The 16,159-nt window shown below is 43.6% G+C and overlaps 1 protein-coding gene across 2 annotated transcripts in view; it reads left to right on the top strand.

Moving 5' to 3' along the window:
* Window positions 1-16,159, top strand: part of LOC106590128 (plexin domain-containing protein 2) — a 192,421-nt gene that overhangs the window by 110,181 nt on the left and 66,081 nt on the right. For both annotated transcript variants that reach the window (XM_014180733.2, XM_045710524.1), the window contains exons 3-4: window positions 10,351-10,497; window positions 12,656-12,725. In XM_014180733.2, the coding sequence (XP_014036208.2) occupies window positions 10,351-10,497; window positions 12,656-12,725 (217 nt within the window). The remainder of the gene's footprint in view (window positions 1-10,350; window positions 10,498-12,655; window positions 12,726-16,159) is intronic.

Genomic DNA, 16,159 nt, shown 5'->3' with positions numbered 1-16,159 from the left:
AAAGTATTCAGACCACTTGACTTTTTCAACAATTTGTTATGTTCCACCTTATTCTAAAATTAATTAATTAGTTTTTTCCCCTCATCAATTTTATTTTTATTTCACCTTTATTTAACCAGGTAGACTAGTTGAGAATAAATTCTTATTTACAACTGCGACCTGGCCTAGATAAAGCAAAGCAGTTTGACACATACAACAACACAGAGTTACACATGGAATAAACAAACATAAAGTCAATAATACAGTAGAAAAAAATAATGAAAAATAATATATACACACAATACCCCAAAATGACAAAGCAAAATTTAGAAAATTCTGTGAACATTTAAAAAAAAAAATAACATCACATTTACATACTGTAAGTATTCAGTCCCTTACTCAGTACTTTGTTGAAGCACCTTTGGCAGCAATTACAGCCTCGATTCCTCTTGGGTAGGACGCGACAAGCTTGGCACATTCTGTATTTGGGGAGTTTCTCCCATTCTTCTCTGCAGATCCCTTCAAGCGCTGTCAGGTTGGATGGGGAGCGACGCTGCACAGCTATTTTCAGGTCTCTCCAGAGAGGTTTGATCAGGTTCAAGTCCGGGCTCTGCCTTGGCCACTCGAGGCCACTCCTGTGTTGTCTTAGCTGTGTGCTTAGGGTCGTTGTCCTGTTGGAAGATGAACCTTCCCCCAGTCTGAGGTCCTGAGTGCTCTGGAGCAGGTTTTCATCAAGGATCTCTCTGTACTTTGCTCCGTTCATCTTTCCCTCGATCCTTACTAGTCTCCCAGTCCCTGCTGCTGAAAAGCATCCCACAGCATAATGCTGCCACCACCATGCTTCACCGTAGGGATGGTGCCAGGTTTTATCCAGATGTGACGTTTGGCATTCAGGCCAAAGAGTTCAATCTTGGTTTCATCAGACCAGAGAATCTTGTTTCTCATAGTCTGAAAGTCTTCAGGTGCCTCTTGGCAAACCAAGTGGGCTGTCGTGCCTTTTACTGAGGAGTGGCTTCTGTTTGGCCATTAAGGCCTGATTGGCGGAGATGGTTGACCTTCTGGAAGGTTCTCCCATCTCCAAAGACGAATTCTGGAGCTCTGTCAGAGTAACCATTGGGTTCTTGGTCACCTCCCTGACCAAGGCCCTTCTCCCCTGATTGCTCTGTTTAGCCGGGCGGGTATTGGCGCTTTGCCTGTTTGATGGTTCGTTGGAGGGCATAGCGGGATTTCTTATAAGCTTCCGGGTTAGAGTCCCGCTTCTTGAAGGCGGCAGCTATAGCCTTTAGCTCAGTGTGGATGTTGCCTGTAATCCATGGTTTCTGGTTGGGGTATGTACGTACGTTCACTGTGGGGATGGCGTCATCGATACACTTATTGATGAAGCCAATGACTGCTGTGGTGTACACCTCAATGCCATCAGAGGAATCCTGGAACATATTCCAATCTGTGCTAGCAAAACAGTCCTGTAGCTTAACATCTGCTGCATCTGACCACTTTTTTATTGATCGAGTCACTGGTGCTTCCTGCTTTAATTTTTGCTTGTAAGCAGGAATCAGGAGGACAGATTTATGGTCAGATTTGCCAGATGGAAGGCGAGGGAGAGCTTTGTATGCGTCTCTGTGTGCGGAGTAAAGGTGGTCCAGAGTTTTTTTCCCTCTGGTTGCACACTTAACATGCTGATAGAAATTTGGTAAGACGGATTTAAGTTTCCCTGCATTAAATACCCCGGCCACTATGAGCTCCGCCTCTGGGTGAGCGTTTTCCTTTTTGCTTATTGGTGGAATACAGCTCATTCAGTGCAGGCTTAGTGCCAGCATCAGTCTGTGGTGGTATATAGACTGCTACGAAAAATACAGATGAAAACTCTCTAGGTAGATAGTGTGATCTACAGCTTATCATGAGATACTCTACCTCAACCTCGAGACTTCATTAGATATCGTGCACCAGCTGTTATTTACAAAAATACATAGTCCGGCGCCCCTTGTCTTACTAGACACCGCTGTTCTATCCTGCCGATACAGCATGCCGATACAGTCATAGTTCAGCCACGACTCCGTGAAGCTTAAGATATTACAGTTTTGAATGGCCCTTTCGTAGTTTAATCTTCCTCGTAGGTCATTGATTTTATTTTCCAAAGATTGCTTGTTTGCTAGCAGAATGGAAGGAAGTGGGGGTTTATTCGATCGCCTACAAAGTCTCAGAAGGCAGTCCGCCCTTTGGCCCCTTATTCTCTGCCTTCTCTTCACGCAAATGACGGGGATCTGGGCCTGTTCCCGGGAAAGCAGTATATCATTCATGTCGGGCTCGTCAGACTCGACATGAATGATATACTGTTGAGTAATCGCAGTTCTGATGTCCAGAAGTTATTTTCGGTCATAAGAGACAGTAGCAGCAACATTATGTACAAAAAAAGTTACCAAATAAGTTACAAACAATGCAGAAAAACACAATTGGTTAGAAATACGTAAAACATCAGCCTTGTTCTCCAGCGCCATGCACTGTCAACAGTGGGTACTTATATAGACAGGTATATAGACAGCCTTTCCATATGTCCAATCAATTGAATTTACCACAGGTGGATTCTAATCAAGTTGTAGAAACTGGATGATCAATGGAAACAGGATGCACCTGAGCTCAATTTCGAGTCTCATACTTTATTTTTCATGCATTTGCATCAGATTTACCATATTATACATGTCTTGAATCAGGTTTAACACTCCTATTTGTATTAGTGGGTTACGAGAGGCCCAGATCAGAGAGAAGATGTCCCATTAAAAAACATTCTACCAGCTGTTAGTTGTTGTCCCAAATGGCACCCAGTCCCACATATAATGCACTACTTTTAACCAGAGCCCTCGGGGCCCTCGTCAAAAGTATTGTCCTATGTAGATAATAGGTGCCATTTTGGACGCAGGCAGAGATAGGGGTGCAGCTCAGGGCGTTCGGCTTACTCCATACAGGAAATAGTAAAAGGAGTCGTGTGGCGTCCACATTGCTCGTAAAAGCCCTCATGAATGTGTCTATTATAAAGCATAACCGGGCCTTTTGCACTCCATTAGCCTATAAGCCAGGGTTTTACGAGTGCAGGATGTCATGCTTTCTGGCTTTCTTAATTTGATTAGCAGCCATTACGACCACTTCAGATGCTGACTGGGCCCAAGTGGAACACATGAAGAAGAATGAAGAAGCATGCATAAGCCTACAGTACTGATAAGATTGTGCCGAAGAGGATGCTATTTTGTTAGGTTTTTTGCGTTGTTTGTAACTTATTATTAAAATTATTTTGAACATAATGTTGCTGCTACCATCGCTTATGACCAAAAATAACTTAATTTGTGTGAAGAAAAGACAGAGGAAAAGAGGGCGCAGGTCGGGCTGCCTTCTGAGAATCCGTAGGCAAGCGAGAGAACTCCCACTGCCATCTGTTCTACTTGCTAACATGCAACCATTGGAAAATAAAATTGATGACCTACGATTATCCTACCAACGGGACATTAAAAACTGTAATATCTTATGTTTCACTGAGTCGTGGCTGAACAATGACACAGATAATATAGAGCTGGTGGGATTTTCGATGCACCGGCAGAATGTAGAAGAAGCTACGTCTGGTAAGACGAGGGGTGGGGGTGTGTGTCTTTTTGTCAATAACAACTGGTGCGCAATGTCTAATATTGAAGAAGTCTCAAGTTATTGCTCGCCTGAGGTAGAGTACCTTATGATAAACTGTAGACCACACTATCTACCAAGAGAATTCTCATCTATATTATTCGTAGTCGTCTATTTACTACCACAGACCAATGCTGGCACTAAGACCGCACTAAACCAACTCTATAAGGTCATAAGCAAACAAGAAAATCCCCGGCTCCATTTTTCATCTGTATTTTTCGTAGCTGTCTATATACCATTACAGACTGATGCTGGCATGAGTTGTATTCCGTCATAAGCAAACAGGAAAACTCTCACCCAGAGGCGGCGCTCCTAGTGGCCGGGGACTTTAATGCAGGCAAACTTAAATCAGTTTGACCAAATTCTTACCAGCATGTCACATGTGCAACCAGAGGGAAAAAACTCTAGACCACCTTTACTCCACACACAGAGATGCATACAAAGCTCTCCCCCGCCCTCCATTTGGAAAATCTGACCATAATTGTATCCTCCTGATTCCTGCTTACAAGCTAAAACTAAAGCAGCAAGTACCAGTTACTCGCTTAATACGGAATAGGTCAGATGACTTGGATGCTACGCTACAGGACTGTTTTGCTAGCACAGACTGGAATATGTTCCGGGATTCATCCAATGGCATTGAGGAGTATACCACCTCAGTCATCGGCTTCATCAATAAGTGCATCAATGACGTCCCCCCCTACAGTGATCATAAGTACATATTCCAACCAGAAGCCATAGATTACAGGCAACATCCACATCGAGCTAAAGGCTAGAGCTGCCGCTTTCAAGGAGCGAGACACTAATCCAGACGCTTATCCCGCAATGCCGTCAGACGAACCATCAAACAAGCAAAGAGTCAATACAGGATTAAGATTGAATCCTACTACATCGGCTCTGACTCTTGTCGGATGTGGCAGGGCTTGAAAACTATTATGGACTACAAAGGGAAACCCAGACACGAGCTTCCCAGTGACGCGAGCCTACCAGATGAGCTAAATGCCTTTTATTTTTTTATTTAACATTTATTTAACTAGGCAAGCCAGTTAATAACAAATTCTTATTTACAATGATGGTCTACCAGGGAACAGTAAGTTAACTGCCTTGTTCTGATGCAGAACGACAGCTTTTTACCTTGTCAGCTCTGGGATTCGATTCAGCAACCTTTCGGTTACTGGCCCAACGCTCTAACCACTAGGCTACCTGCCGCCCCAAAATGCTCTTTTATGCTCGCTTCAAGGCAAGCCACACTGAAGCATGCACGAGAGCACTTGCTGTTCTGGATGACTGTGTGATAACGCTAGAGGTATAAGATGTGAGCAAGACCTTTAAACAGGTCAAAATTTACAAAGCCGCGGCCCACACCACCAATGAACTATCATGGTCCAAACACACCAAGACAGTCATGAAGAGGGCACGACAAAACCTTTTCCCCCCCTCAGGATACTGAAAAGATTTGGCATGGGTCCCCAGATCCTCAAAAAGTTCTATAGCTGCACCATCGAGAGCATCCTGACCGGTTGCATCACCGCCTGGCATGCCAACTGCTCGGCATTTGACCATAACGCGCTACAGAGGATAGTGCGTACGGCCCAGTACATCACTGAGGCCAAGCTTCCTACCATCCAGGACCTATGTAATAGGCGGTGTCAGAGGAAAGCCCATAAAATTGTCAGAAACTCCAGTCACCCAAGTCATAGACTGTTTAAAAAAAATAGATATATTTTTATCTCACCTTTATTTAACCAGGTAGGCCAGTTGAGAATAAGTTCTCATTTACAACTGCGACCTGGCCAAGATAAAGCAAAGCAGTGCGACAAAAACAACAACACAGAGTTACACATAAACAAACTTACAGTCAATAACACAATGGAAAAATCCATGTACAGTGTGTGCAAATGTAGAAGAGTAGGGAGGTAAAGGAAATAAATAGGCCATGGAGGCGAAATAATTACAATTTAGCATTAACACTGGAGTGATAGATGTGCAGATGATGATGTGCAAGTAGAGATACTGGGGTGCAAAATAGCAAGAGGATAAGTAACAATATGGGGATGAGGTAGTTGGGTGTGCTGTTTCCAGATTGGCTATGTACAGGTACAGTGATCGGTAAGCTGCTCTGACAGCTGATGCTTAAATTTAGAGAGGGAGATATAAGACTCCAGCTTCAGTGATTTTTGCAATTCATTCCAGTCATTGGCAGCAGAGAACTGGAAGGAAAGGCGGCCAAAGGAAGTGTTGGCTTTGGGGGTGACCAGTGAAATATACCTGCTGGAGCGCGTGCTATGGGTGGGTGTTGCTATGGTGACCAGTGAGCTGAGATAAGGTGGGGCTTTACCTAGCATAGACTTATAGATGACCTGGAGCCAGTGGGTTTGGCGACGAATATGTAGTGAGGGCCAGCCAACGAGACCATACAAGTCGCAGTGGTGGGTAGTATATGGAGCTTTGGTGACAAAACAGATGGCAATGTGATAGACTACATCCAGTTTGCTGAGTAGAGTGTTGGAGGCTATTTTGTAAATGACATCGCCGAAATCAAGGATCGATAGGATGGTCAGTTTTACGAGGGTATGTTTGGCAGCATGATTGAACGAGGATTTGTTGTGAAATAGGAAGCCGATTCTAGATTTAATTTTGGATTGGAGATGCTTAATATGAGTCTGGAAGGAGAGTTTACAGTCTAACCAGACACCAAGGTATTTGTAGTTGTCCACATTCTCTAAGTCAGAATCGTCCAGAGTAGTGATGCTAGTCGGGTGGGAGGGTGCGGGCAGCGATCGGTTGAAGGTTTTACTTGCATTTTAAAGCGTTTGGCCTCGGAATGAGTGTTGTATGGCTTTGAAGCTTGTTTGGATGTTTGTTAGCACAATGTCCAAAGAAGGGCCAGATGTATACAGAATGGTATAGTCTGCGTAGAGGTGGATCAGAGAATCACCAGCAGCAAGAGCGACATCATTGATATATACAGAGAAAAGAGTCGGCCCGAGAAATGAACCCTCTGGCACACCCATAGAGACTGCCAGAGGTCCGGACAACAGGCCCTCCGATTTGACACATTGAACTCTATCTGAGAAGTAGTTGGTGAACCAGGTGAGGCAGTCATTTGAGAAGCCAAGGCTATTGAGTCTGCCGATAAGAATGCGGTGATTGACAGAGTCAAAAGCCTTGGCCAGGTCGATGAAGACGGCTGCACAGTACTGTCTTTTATCACTGGCGGTTATGATATCACTTAGGACCATGAGCATGGCTGAGGTGCACTCATGACCAGCTCGGAAACCAGATTCCCTAGTGGAGAAGGTACGGTGGGATTCAAAATGGTCGGTGATCTGTTTGTTTATTTGGCTTTTGAAGATTTTAGAAAGGCAGTGCAGGATGGATATAGGTCTATAACAGTTTGGGTCTAGAGTGTCTCCCCCTTTGAAGAGGGGGATGACCGTGGCACCTTTCTAATCTTTGGGGATCTCAGAAGATACGAGAGGTTGAACAGGCTAGTAATAGGGGTTGCAACAATTTCGGCTGATAATTTTAGAAAGAGAGGGTCCAGATTGTCTAGCCCAGCTGGTTTGTAGGGGTCCAGATTTTGCAGCTCTTTCAGAGCATTAGCTGTCTGGATTTGGGTGAAGGAGGAGCGGGGAGGGGGCTTGGGCAAGTTGCTGCAGGGGGTGCTGAGATGTTGGCCGGGGTAGGGGTAGCCAGGTGGAAAGCATGGCCAGTCTTAGAAAAATGCTTATTGAAATGATTGATTATTGTATATTTATCGGTGTTGACAATGTTTCCTATCCACAGTGCAGTGGGCAGCTGGGAGGAGGTGCTCTTATTCTCCATGGACTTTACAGTGTCCCAAATGTTTTTGGAATTAGTGCTAATGGATGCAAATTTCTGTTTGAAAAAAGCTAGCCTTAGCTTTCCTAACTGACTGAGTATATTGGTTCCTGACTTCCCTGAAAAGTTGCCTACAGTGGGGGCTATTCGATGCTAATGCAGAACGCCACAGGATGTTTTTGTGCTGGTCAAGGGGAGTCTGGGTTGAACCAAGGGCTATATCTGTTCTTAGTTCTACATTTTTTGAATGGGGCATGCTTATTTAAGATGGTGAGGAAAGCACTTTTAAAGTGCATCCAGGCATCCTCTACTGACGGGATGAGGTCAATATCCTTCCAGGATACCCGGGCCAGGTCGATTAGAAAGGCCTGCTCGCTGAAGTGTTTTAGGGAGCATTTGACAGTGATGAGGGGTGGTCGTTTGACCGCGGACCAATTACGCACGCAGGCAACGAGGCAATGGTCACTGAGATCCTGGTTGAAGACAGCAGAGGTGTATTTAGAGGGCAAATTGGTCAGGTTGATATCTAAGAGGGTGCCCATGGTTACAGATTTAGGGTTGTACCTGGTAGGTTCCTTGATAATTTGTGTGAGATTGAGGGCATCTAGCTTAGATTGTAGGACGGGTGGGTGTTAAGCATGTCCGAGTTTAGGTCACCTAACAGTACGAACTCTGAAGATAGATGGGGGCAATCAATTCACATATGGTGTCCAGGGCACAGCTGGGGGCTGAAGGGGGTCTATAACAAGTGGCAACAGTGAGAGACTTTTTTCTGGAAAGGTAGATTTTTAAAAATTGAATTGTTTGATAGCCTGCAGAGTTCAGTCATACTTTCTCTGCAGTAGATTGCAACTCTGCCCCCTTTGGCAGTTCTATCTTGTCAGAAAGTGTTATAGTTAGGGATGGAAATGTCAGGATTTTTGATGGCCTTCCTAAGCCAGGATTCAGACATGGCTAGGACATCCGGGTTGGTGGAGTATGCTAAAGCAGTGAATAAAACAAACCTAGGGAGGAGGCTTCTAATGTTAACATGCATGAAACCAAGGTTTTTATGGTTACAGAAGTCAACAAATGAGAGCGCCTGGGGAATGGGAGTGGAGCTATGGGCTGCAGGGCCTGGGTTAACCTCTATATCACCAGAGGAACAGAGGAGGAGTAGGATAAGAGTACGGCTAAAGGCTATACGAACTGGTCGCCTAGTGCGTTCGGAACAGAGAGTAAAAGGAGCAGATTTCTGGGCGCGGAAGAATAGATTCAAGGCATAATGTACAGACAAGGGTATGGTAGGATGTGAATACAGTGGAGGTAAACCTAGGCATTGAGTGATGATGAGAGAGGTTTTGTCTCTAGAGGCACCATTTAAGCCAAGTGTGGTCACCGCATGTGTGGGGGTGGAACAAAAGGGCTCGCTAAGGCATATTGAGCAGGGCTGGAGGCTCTACAGTGAAATAAGACAATCACTAACCAAAACAGCAATGGACAATGCATATTGACATTAGGGAAAGGCATGTGTAGCCAAGTGATTGGCGAGGCTCCATGTTGGCAGTAAAAGGGTCCAGGCCAATTAGCAAGAATTGGCTGATGGACCTCTTCAGCTAGCCGGGAGATTGGCCTAGCTCAAGGCTAGCTCCAGGCTAACTGGTGCTTGCTTCGGGACAGAGACGTTAGCCAGGAGTAGCCACTCGGATAGCAGCTAGCTAGCTGCGATGACTCGGTGTAAAAGTTCAGAGCTTGCGGTAGGAATCTGGAGATGTGGTAGAGAAAAAGCAGTCCGATATGCTCTGGGTTGATATCGCGCTGTGCAGACTGGCAAGAATTGACCGGGCTGAGGCTGGCTGTTGTCCGAGCTAACGGTGATGACCGCTAGCAGTGGCTAACTGACTACTAGCTAGTTAGCCGGCTAGCTTTTGATGGGGGTTCCGGTTCTAAAGTGTAAAAAATAGCAGATCCGTACAACATATATATATATATATACGAAATATATACAAAGAAAAAGATATACACATGGGACAGGACAAGACAAACAGACATCCTACTGCTACGCCATCTCGGATACGCCAACGTTTTCTATGCTACCGCACGGCAAGTGGTACCGGCGCGCCAAGTCTAGGACCAAAAGGCTCCTTAACAGCTTTTTACTCCCAATCTATAAGACTGCTGACAAATTATTTTTTTTCTTTAGTTTATTTGGTCAATATTTTCTTAACTCTTCTTGAACTGCACTGTTGGTTATGGGCTTGTAAGTAAGCATTTCACGGTGAGGTCACTTGTCGTATTCGGCACATGTGACAAATAAAGTTTGATATGATTTGAGTACACACACAAAGACACATGTCAACATACACACACGCTGTTTTCATAGCACCTGTCATCAACATTTTAATAAGTATATTATACAATGGATATCAAAACAGTTCTACAGTTTTAATTCAATTACTATGAATGGTAGTCACATATTTAACTGTAACTGTTATCATTTCAGACTAGTCTTCCATGCTTTTTGCAGTTAATTTTGAAGCCAAGTGATTATTTATCTCGAGAGACAGAGAGATGTTTCTGTCTGGCTAGAAAATGTCCCACGTAAAACTGACTTAATGTACATGCAGGAGCAGAGGCTCTATTTTAATAAATCAACCTGAGCACAGGGTTACATCCACTCTCATTCAATACTTTCACTCCCTACCTAACAACGTTTTGATGGTCTTTCATAAATCTCAAGCTACGAACCACAGCTCTTGTCTTACTATATTACTATCGACAAATGGTCACTTATTGAATCAATGCTTTTGTTTCGTTCCAATATAGGAACATCTATAGACTGTCTGTAAAGGGACACTCCAAATAAAGTGTAACTAACCAGTGTTTTTGCTTTGTGTCCAATAGGAGGACACAGATCACAACTACTACACATCAAAGACCTACGGCCCCACGGACCCCATGAGCAAGGACTTGTGGGTAAACGTTGACCAGATGGACAAGGAGAAGGTGAAGATCCATGGCATTTTGTCCAACACTCACAGGCAAGCTGCGGTAAGACAACCTTCCTCTCAGATTCTGATTATGTGGAAAAATGGAGATACCTGGAATGACTTGGAATGATTTGATATGAAATAGACTCATAATGACCTTCAATTGGACAGACTCTGCAGTGGGAGCTGCACCCTGCAGCAGTAGGGTGAAGTTTCCCGTAGACAATGATCTTGGGTCAGTGATCTTGGGCCATTAGTTAAGGTTAGGATTGGGGGAGGGGAAGCTGATCCTAGATCTGCAACTGGGGAAAACTTCACTCCGTAGCACACTACCTCTGCACAAACAGGTGCATACTGATAAAGGTCACCAAGCCGCTTTGGGCTTTGTATCAGGTCCTTGTACAGTCAGGAGACAGAGAACAGGGTGGCATGAAGGAGGGAGGAGGGAAGGAGGGAGGATGGGAGGAAACAATGAAACAATGTTCCATCCACAATGAGTAAAGACACAAAATGGAGTGGTGCATTGTGTATTCTCCCCTTCAGTCACTGGATGATGGACTGAGCCATACAAACTGGGGCAAGGCTTCCCTTTTAATTGGAGAGAGCTATGGAGAGTGCAGCTTTCCTTATTCTTCCACAGTGAAAGAACCGAGCAAGTGGTATTGGGAAGTTTTCTCAGGGTCTGTCCCAAATGGCACCCTATTCCCTACACAGTGCACTACTTTTGACCTTTGGGCCCTGGTCAAAAGTAATGCACTACATAGGGAAAAGGGCATCATTTGCGACGTACGCTTAGACTGTGTCCAGAGAATCAATATGTTGGATGTTGGACATGAATACCCAAAGTGAATGGTCATTGAAGCAGAAGAGAAGAGGAGAGGGAGAGAAACAGACCACACTGAGCGCGACATCACATCAGACGCAAGCCATTTGGCCTGGGGATAGTAGTGCCAGCCAGCCCAGCCAGCCAGCTGTACCAAACCCCATTCAGCCAAACTGACAAGGACCTTCGCTGAGCAGGGGATACGCAGAGGATGTATCCCTTTGCACACTATTTCCTATATGGTGCTTTTCGACCAGAGTAGAGCACTATATAGGATAGGATGCCGTTTGGGACACACCCCCAGAGATTACCATAAGGAGGCTAGTGGGCCAGAAATGTGACTGCCGTGTTCGACAATGTGTCTTAGAAGGAGGAGAAGGAAGTCTCACTGTTAGCTGTGTTGATTTCTGGCACCGCATTGTGCCAGCCCCAGTGTGTTGGAATACCCACAGAACATAATCAGCCAAAGGAATCGTAAAACAAGCAAATTCATCAAAATAAAGCGTAGAAGCTAAGCTGTTGAACGACTGTGTTTAGTCATGGTAATTGACTGTGGTGGGCCGCAGCATTACTCCCCCTGGCCTAATCCTGGATTATGTTGCTATGTTTACCATGGAGTTATGCACCTATTCCCTATATACAGTCCTATGGGCCCTGGACAAAAGTAGTGCACTGGGGAATAGGGTGCCATTTGGGACGCAGGCCATTATACAGTACTGCAATGACCCATGTGACAGTTGTGCTGCCTTAAAGCAGGCTGTAAACCATCACATTTTATTCGATTTAACTACTCTATCTGACACAGAAATTGTCCAAATAGTGTGGTAGAATGTAAAATCCAATAGCATATACATTTAGGAATCAATAGAAATGTATGAATATAATATAAATATACTGTAGTCAGCTCATTAAGGTTTTTTTTACTTGTTATCGAACTCATTTTTCAGTAATTGGTCGGGAACATTTTTGTACTAATCTTGTTTTGCACAGAAATGAGTGTGCACATTGCGTTTCACTCTGTGAGCTCATTGAAAAATGCATGTTCTTTTATGTTCAAGCTCTAGGAAGGGTGTGTAAAAAATATAAAATAAAAAATGTATGAACTCAGAAATGTTTTGTTTTCATAACCACAACATTGCATTTTATCCTGGGAGATGTATATTTGCTTAAAAACAAATCATAACGTGGCTTGTGGTAAAATGAGTAGTCAGCTACCCTAAGAACTGAGAAAGGTTGAGCTTAAGAATGTTCTGTCCCGAGTGCCTCTTTGTTTACCTTAAACAAACTTTCTTTGTCTGAGACTGAAGTTTTATCCTAATCTTTTTCAGTCTTATCTTACATGTCTTTTTGGAGCTCTCTTTCTGACCTGGGTCTTATGTTTTATTTCTTCATGCAGAGAGTCAATCTATCCTTCGATTTCCCCTTTTATGGACATTTTCTGCGTGATCTCACCGTGGCAACTGGTGGTAAGTGAAAAACCTCTTCCTGAGTTAATGTTGTCGTGATTGAGGGAGATAGAATGAATGCTAGCAAAAGTGAAATTGTGTGTGTGAGTGCATGCGTGCGTGTGCGCATGTGCTTGACTTTTATTTGGTAGCAGTCTGAATTATCATTGCAATTATACATGGCATATTATAAACTGGGTGGTTCGAGCCCTGAATGATAATTGCTTAAGTGGTATATCAGACCTTGGTAACCAGTTTATAATAGCAATAAGGCCCCTCTGGGTTTGTGGTATGTAACCAATATACCACGGCTAAGGTCTGTATTCTTCACCAAGTTGCGTTCAGCTTACAGTTTTTTACAATCACTTTAGCACTAATTTCAGAACCTTGATGTCATTTTTCACAACTCTAGACACAAAACTCACAACCGATGATCAAAATGCACAATTTTCAAAACTCTAACACTTTTTCCAATTGCTTGGATACAATACACATAAAGCTACGATCATTTGTTCATTGAACTAAAATCATCTGTTCAAAATGACACAACTTAACATCAAAGTATTACCATTTCAAAATGCAATTCACACATTACGTCTGAGATGACTGTCTATTCATTTCATTACAATGATCTAACTATCAATTGATACAACTGCTCAAAATGATAAGTAACTGTTGCATTATTCTTAATGCATAGTTTTATGGAAACTGACAAACAATATTCCATGTTTAGATCATGAAAGTTTCAGGATAACGAGATCCATTGACACCAATTACCGTGGAACAAATTGGACGACATTATCTGTAATATTTCATCATCATTCTTTATCAGACACTGTTTCTATGGTCCCATGTACCACTTTTCCAGACCATGTTTTCAGATTTGACATTACTGTGCACTCTATTAGGTACACCTATCTAGTACTGGGTAGGACCCCCTTTTGCCTCCACAACAGCCTGAATTATTCACGGTGTTGTACGTTAAGAGATCTACACACCACTGTTTTAAACGGCTGTTATTTGAGTATTTGTGGCCTTTCTGTTAGCTTGAATAAGTCTGGACGTTCTCCTCCGACCTCTCTCATTAACAAGGTGTTTTTGCCCACAGAACTGCCACTCACTGAATGTGTTTTGTTTATCGCACCATTCTCTGTAAACTCTAGAGACTGTAGTGATGAATAATCCCAGGAGGGCAGCTGTTTCTGAGATGCTGGAACCACCATGTGTGGCACCAACAATCATACCACGGTCAAAGTTGCTTAGATTACTCATCTTGCCTGTTCTAATGTTTGGTCGAACAACAACTAAAGCTCTCTACTCTATATACTCTATATATTGAGTTGCAGGCAGCCACTTGAATCGCTGTTCGAAAGAGCAGGATATTTGCGTTAACATGCAGGTGTACCTAATAAAGTGGCCATGGGGTGTATGTATGCAGGCCCTTGTAATCGCTTTTCCAATACTGCCAACTCGTTACTGATGATTTGATATCACATTGTGGTACGAGTATATAGTGAAATGAGTGGTATCCACCTACAACAACATAGCGATAACATGGAGCCGGCAGGTGATCCAGGTCACAATAGAGGTCAAGCAGTGGGAGGAGGAAGACGAGGAAGACGTGGTGGTCAAAGGAATGGCAGGGGACAAGCACCCCTTCTGACAGGTGGTCGTGGGCCTCGTTTGAGAGGTCTGGGAGAACGTGGTAGAGGACAAGGCCACGGACCAAGACAGCGGCAGCACCCGCAAAGAGTGTCCAATGAAATCTGAGCAATAGTTGTAGACCATGTCGTAAATCATGGCATGACAATGACTGAGGCAGCTACAATGATTCAACCAAACCTCAGAAGATCAACCGTGGCCTCAATCATCAGAACTTTCCGCAATGAGAACCGGTAAGTCTTCAGCATGCACTAAACATTAGGCTACTCTCAATTGTCAAATGACTGTATACTGCATGCCAGTGTGTACCACAGAGTAGGTGATGTGACTAAATGTGTTCTTACTGTAATTTTCCCTGCAGAATTGAGACTTGGCCAAATAGGGGAGGCAGAGGCAAAATTCTGACTGACCAACAAGAGTGGGCTGTGGTCAATTTGGTTCGGGCCAGAAATGATATTCACTTTACAGAAATTCGTCAGCACATCTTGGACAATGACGACATGTTCAACAATGTGGAAGCCATAAGTTTGCCGACTATTGCACGCATGCTGAAAAGGCACCAGGTGTCTCTAAAACAGCTATACCATGTACCTTTTGAAAGAAATGCAGACAGAGTGAAGCAACTGAGTACTGAGTACGTTCAGTTATGTTCAGTTTCAAGATGCCTGTTGTGAAAAATTCCCCCAAAATTACTGATTACAATGATGTAGAATTTTCTTTCCATAATGTATTTTTAGAGGGTGATGGAGCTGGATGCTGACGAAAACCATCACAATTTCCTCTTTTTGGACGAGGCAGGCTTCAACCTGGCCAAGACAAGGAGGAGAGGTCGGAATTTCATTGGCCAGCGGGCAACCATCCAAGTACCTGGACAACATGGGACCAACATCACCATGTGTGTGGCTATATCGGAAGATGGTGTGGTGGGACACAGACCTCGTATTGGATCATATAATGCTTCTCTCCTTGTAGCCTTCCTTGATGAGCTAAATCAGGTCTGTAGAGCTGATGGCATGACCTATGTCATTGTGTGGGATAATGTCAGGTTCCACCATGCTCAAATGGTGCAAGCATGGTTTCAGGCTCATCCACAATTTACCACCCTGTACTTACCCCCATACTCTCCTTTCCTTAACCCGATTGAGGAATTTTTCTCTACATGGAGGTGGACGGTATATGATCAGCGGCCTCATGAACAAGCCGCCCTTCTCCAGGCTATGGATGACGCATGCAATGACATCACTGCAGACCAGTGTCAGGCCTGGATTCACCATGCCCGAAGATTCTTCCCAAGATGTTTGGCTAATTAAACATCAATTGTGATGTGGATGAGAACCTGTGGCCAAATCCACAAGACAGGGTTGATGGAAATATAGAAGTACAGTAATCAAGCCTTTGTTTTGCTTTTTACAGTAAGCCAGGTGAGGAACACTGCAGTTGACCTTTAACTGTTTTTTCATTTTTGTAGCTAATTATTTTTGCTTTGATTCAAAGAAACCTATGTTGTGATTTTATTGTATTTCACCAATACATTTCATATTTTGTTCAATGATTCCACTGTGTCTGTAGTATTCTCTCTACTAGTCCTTTTACAGTGATGTATTTACGTGTAGTAGCATAATGAAACATGGTATCACATATTTTGTACTACAATATTTAATGATTGTACAAACAACTACACAGTGAAACTATCAGTATCTTGTGTGTGGGTGATCTAAATGAATGTTCCTATGGTATTTCATGATAAATGAGTTATTTGAACCAATGATTCTGCAAGTGCAAGGTTTCTTTAA

The sequence above is a fragment of the Salmo salar genome, chromosome ssa29 (genome assembly GCF_905237065.1).
Source record: "Salmo salar chromosome ssa29, Ssal_v3.1, whole genome shotgun sequence".
Taxonomy (NCBI): domain Eukaryota; kingdom Metazoa; phylum Chordata; class Actinopteri; order Salmoniformes; family Salmonidae; genus Salmo; species Salmo salar.
The sequence above is the reverse complement of the archived record's forward strand: the minus strand, read 5'-3'. Positions and strand labels throughout refer to the sequence as shown.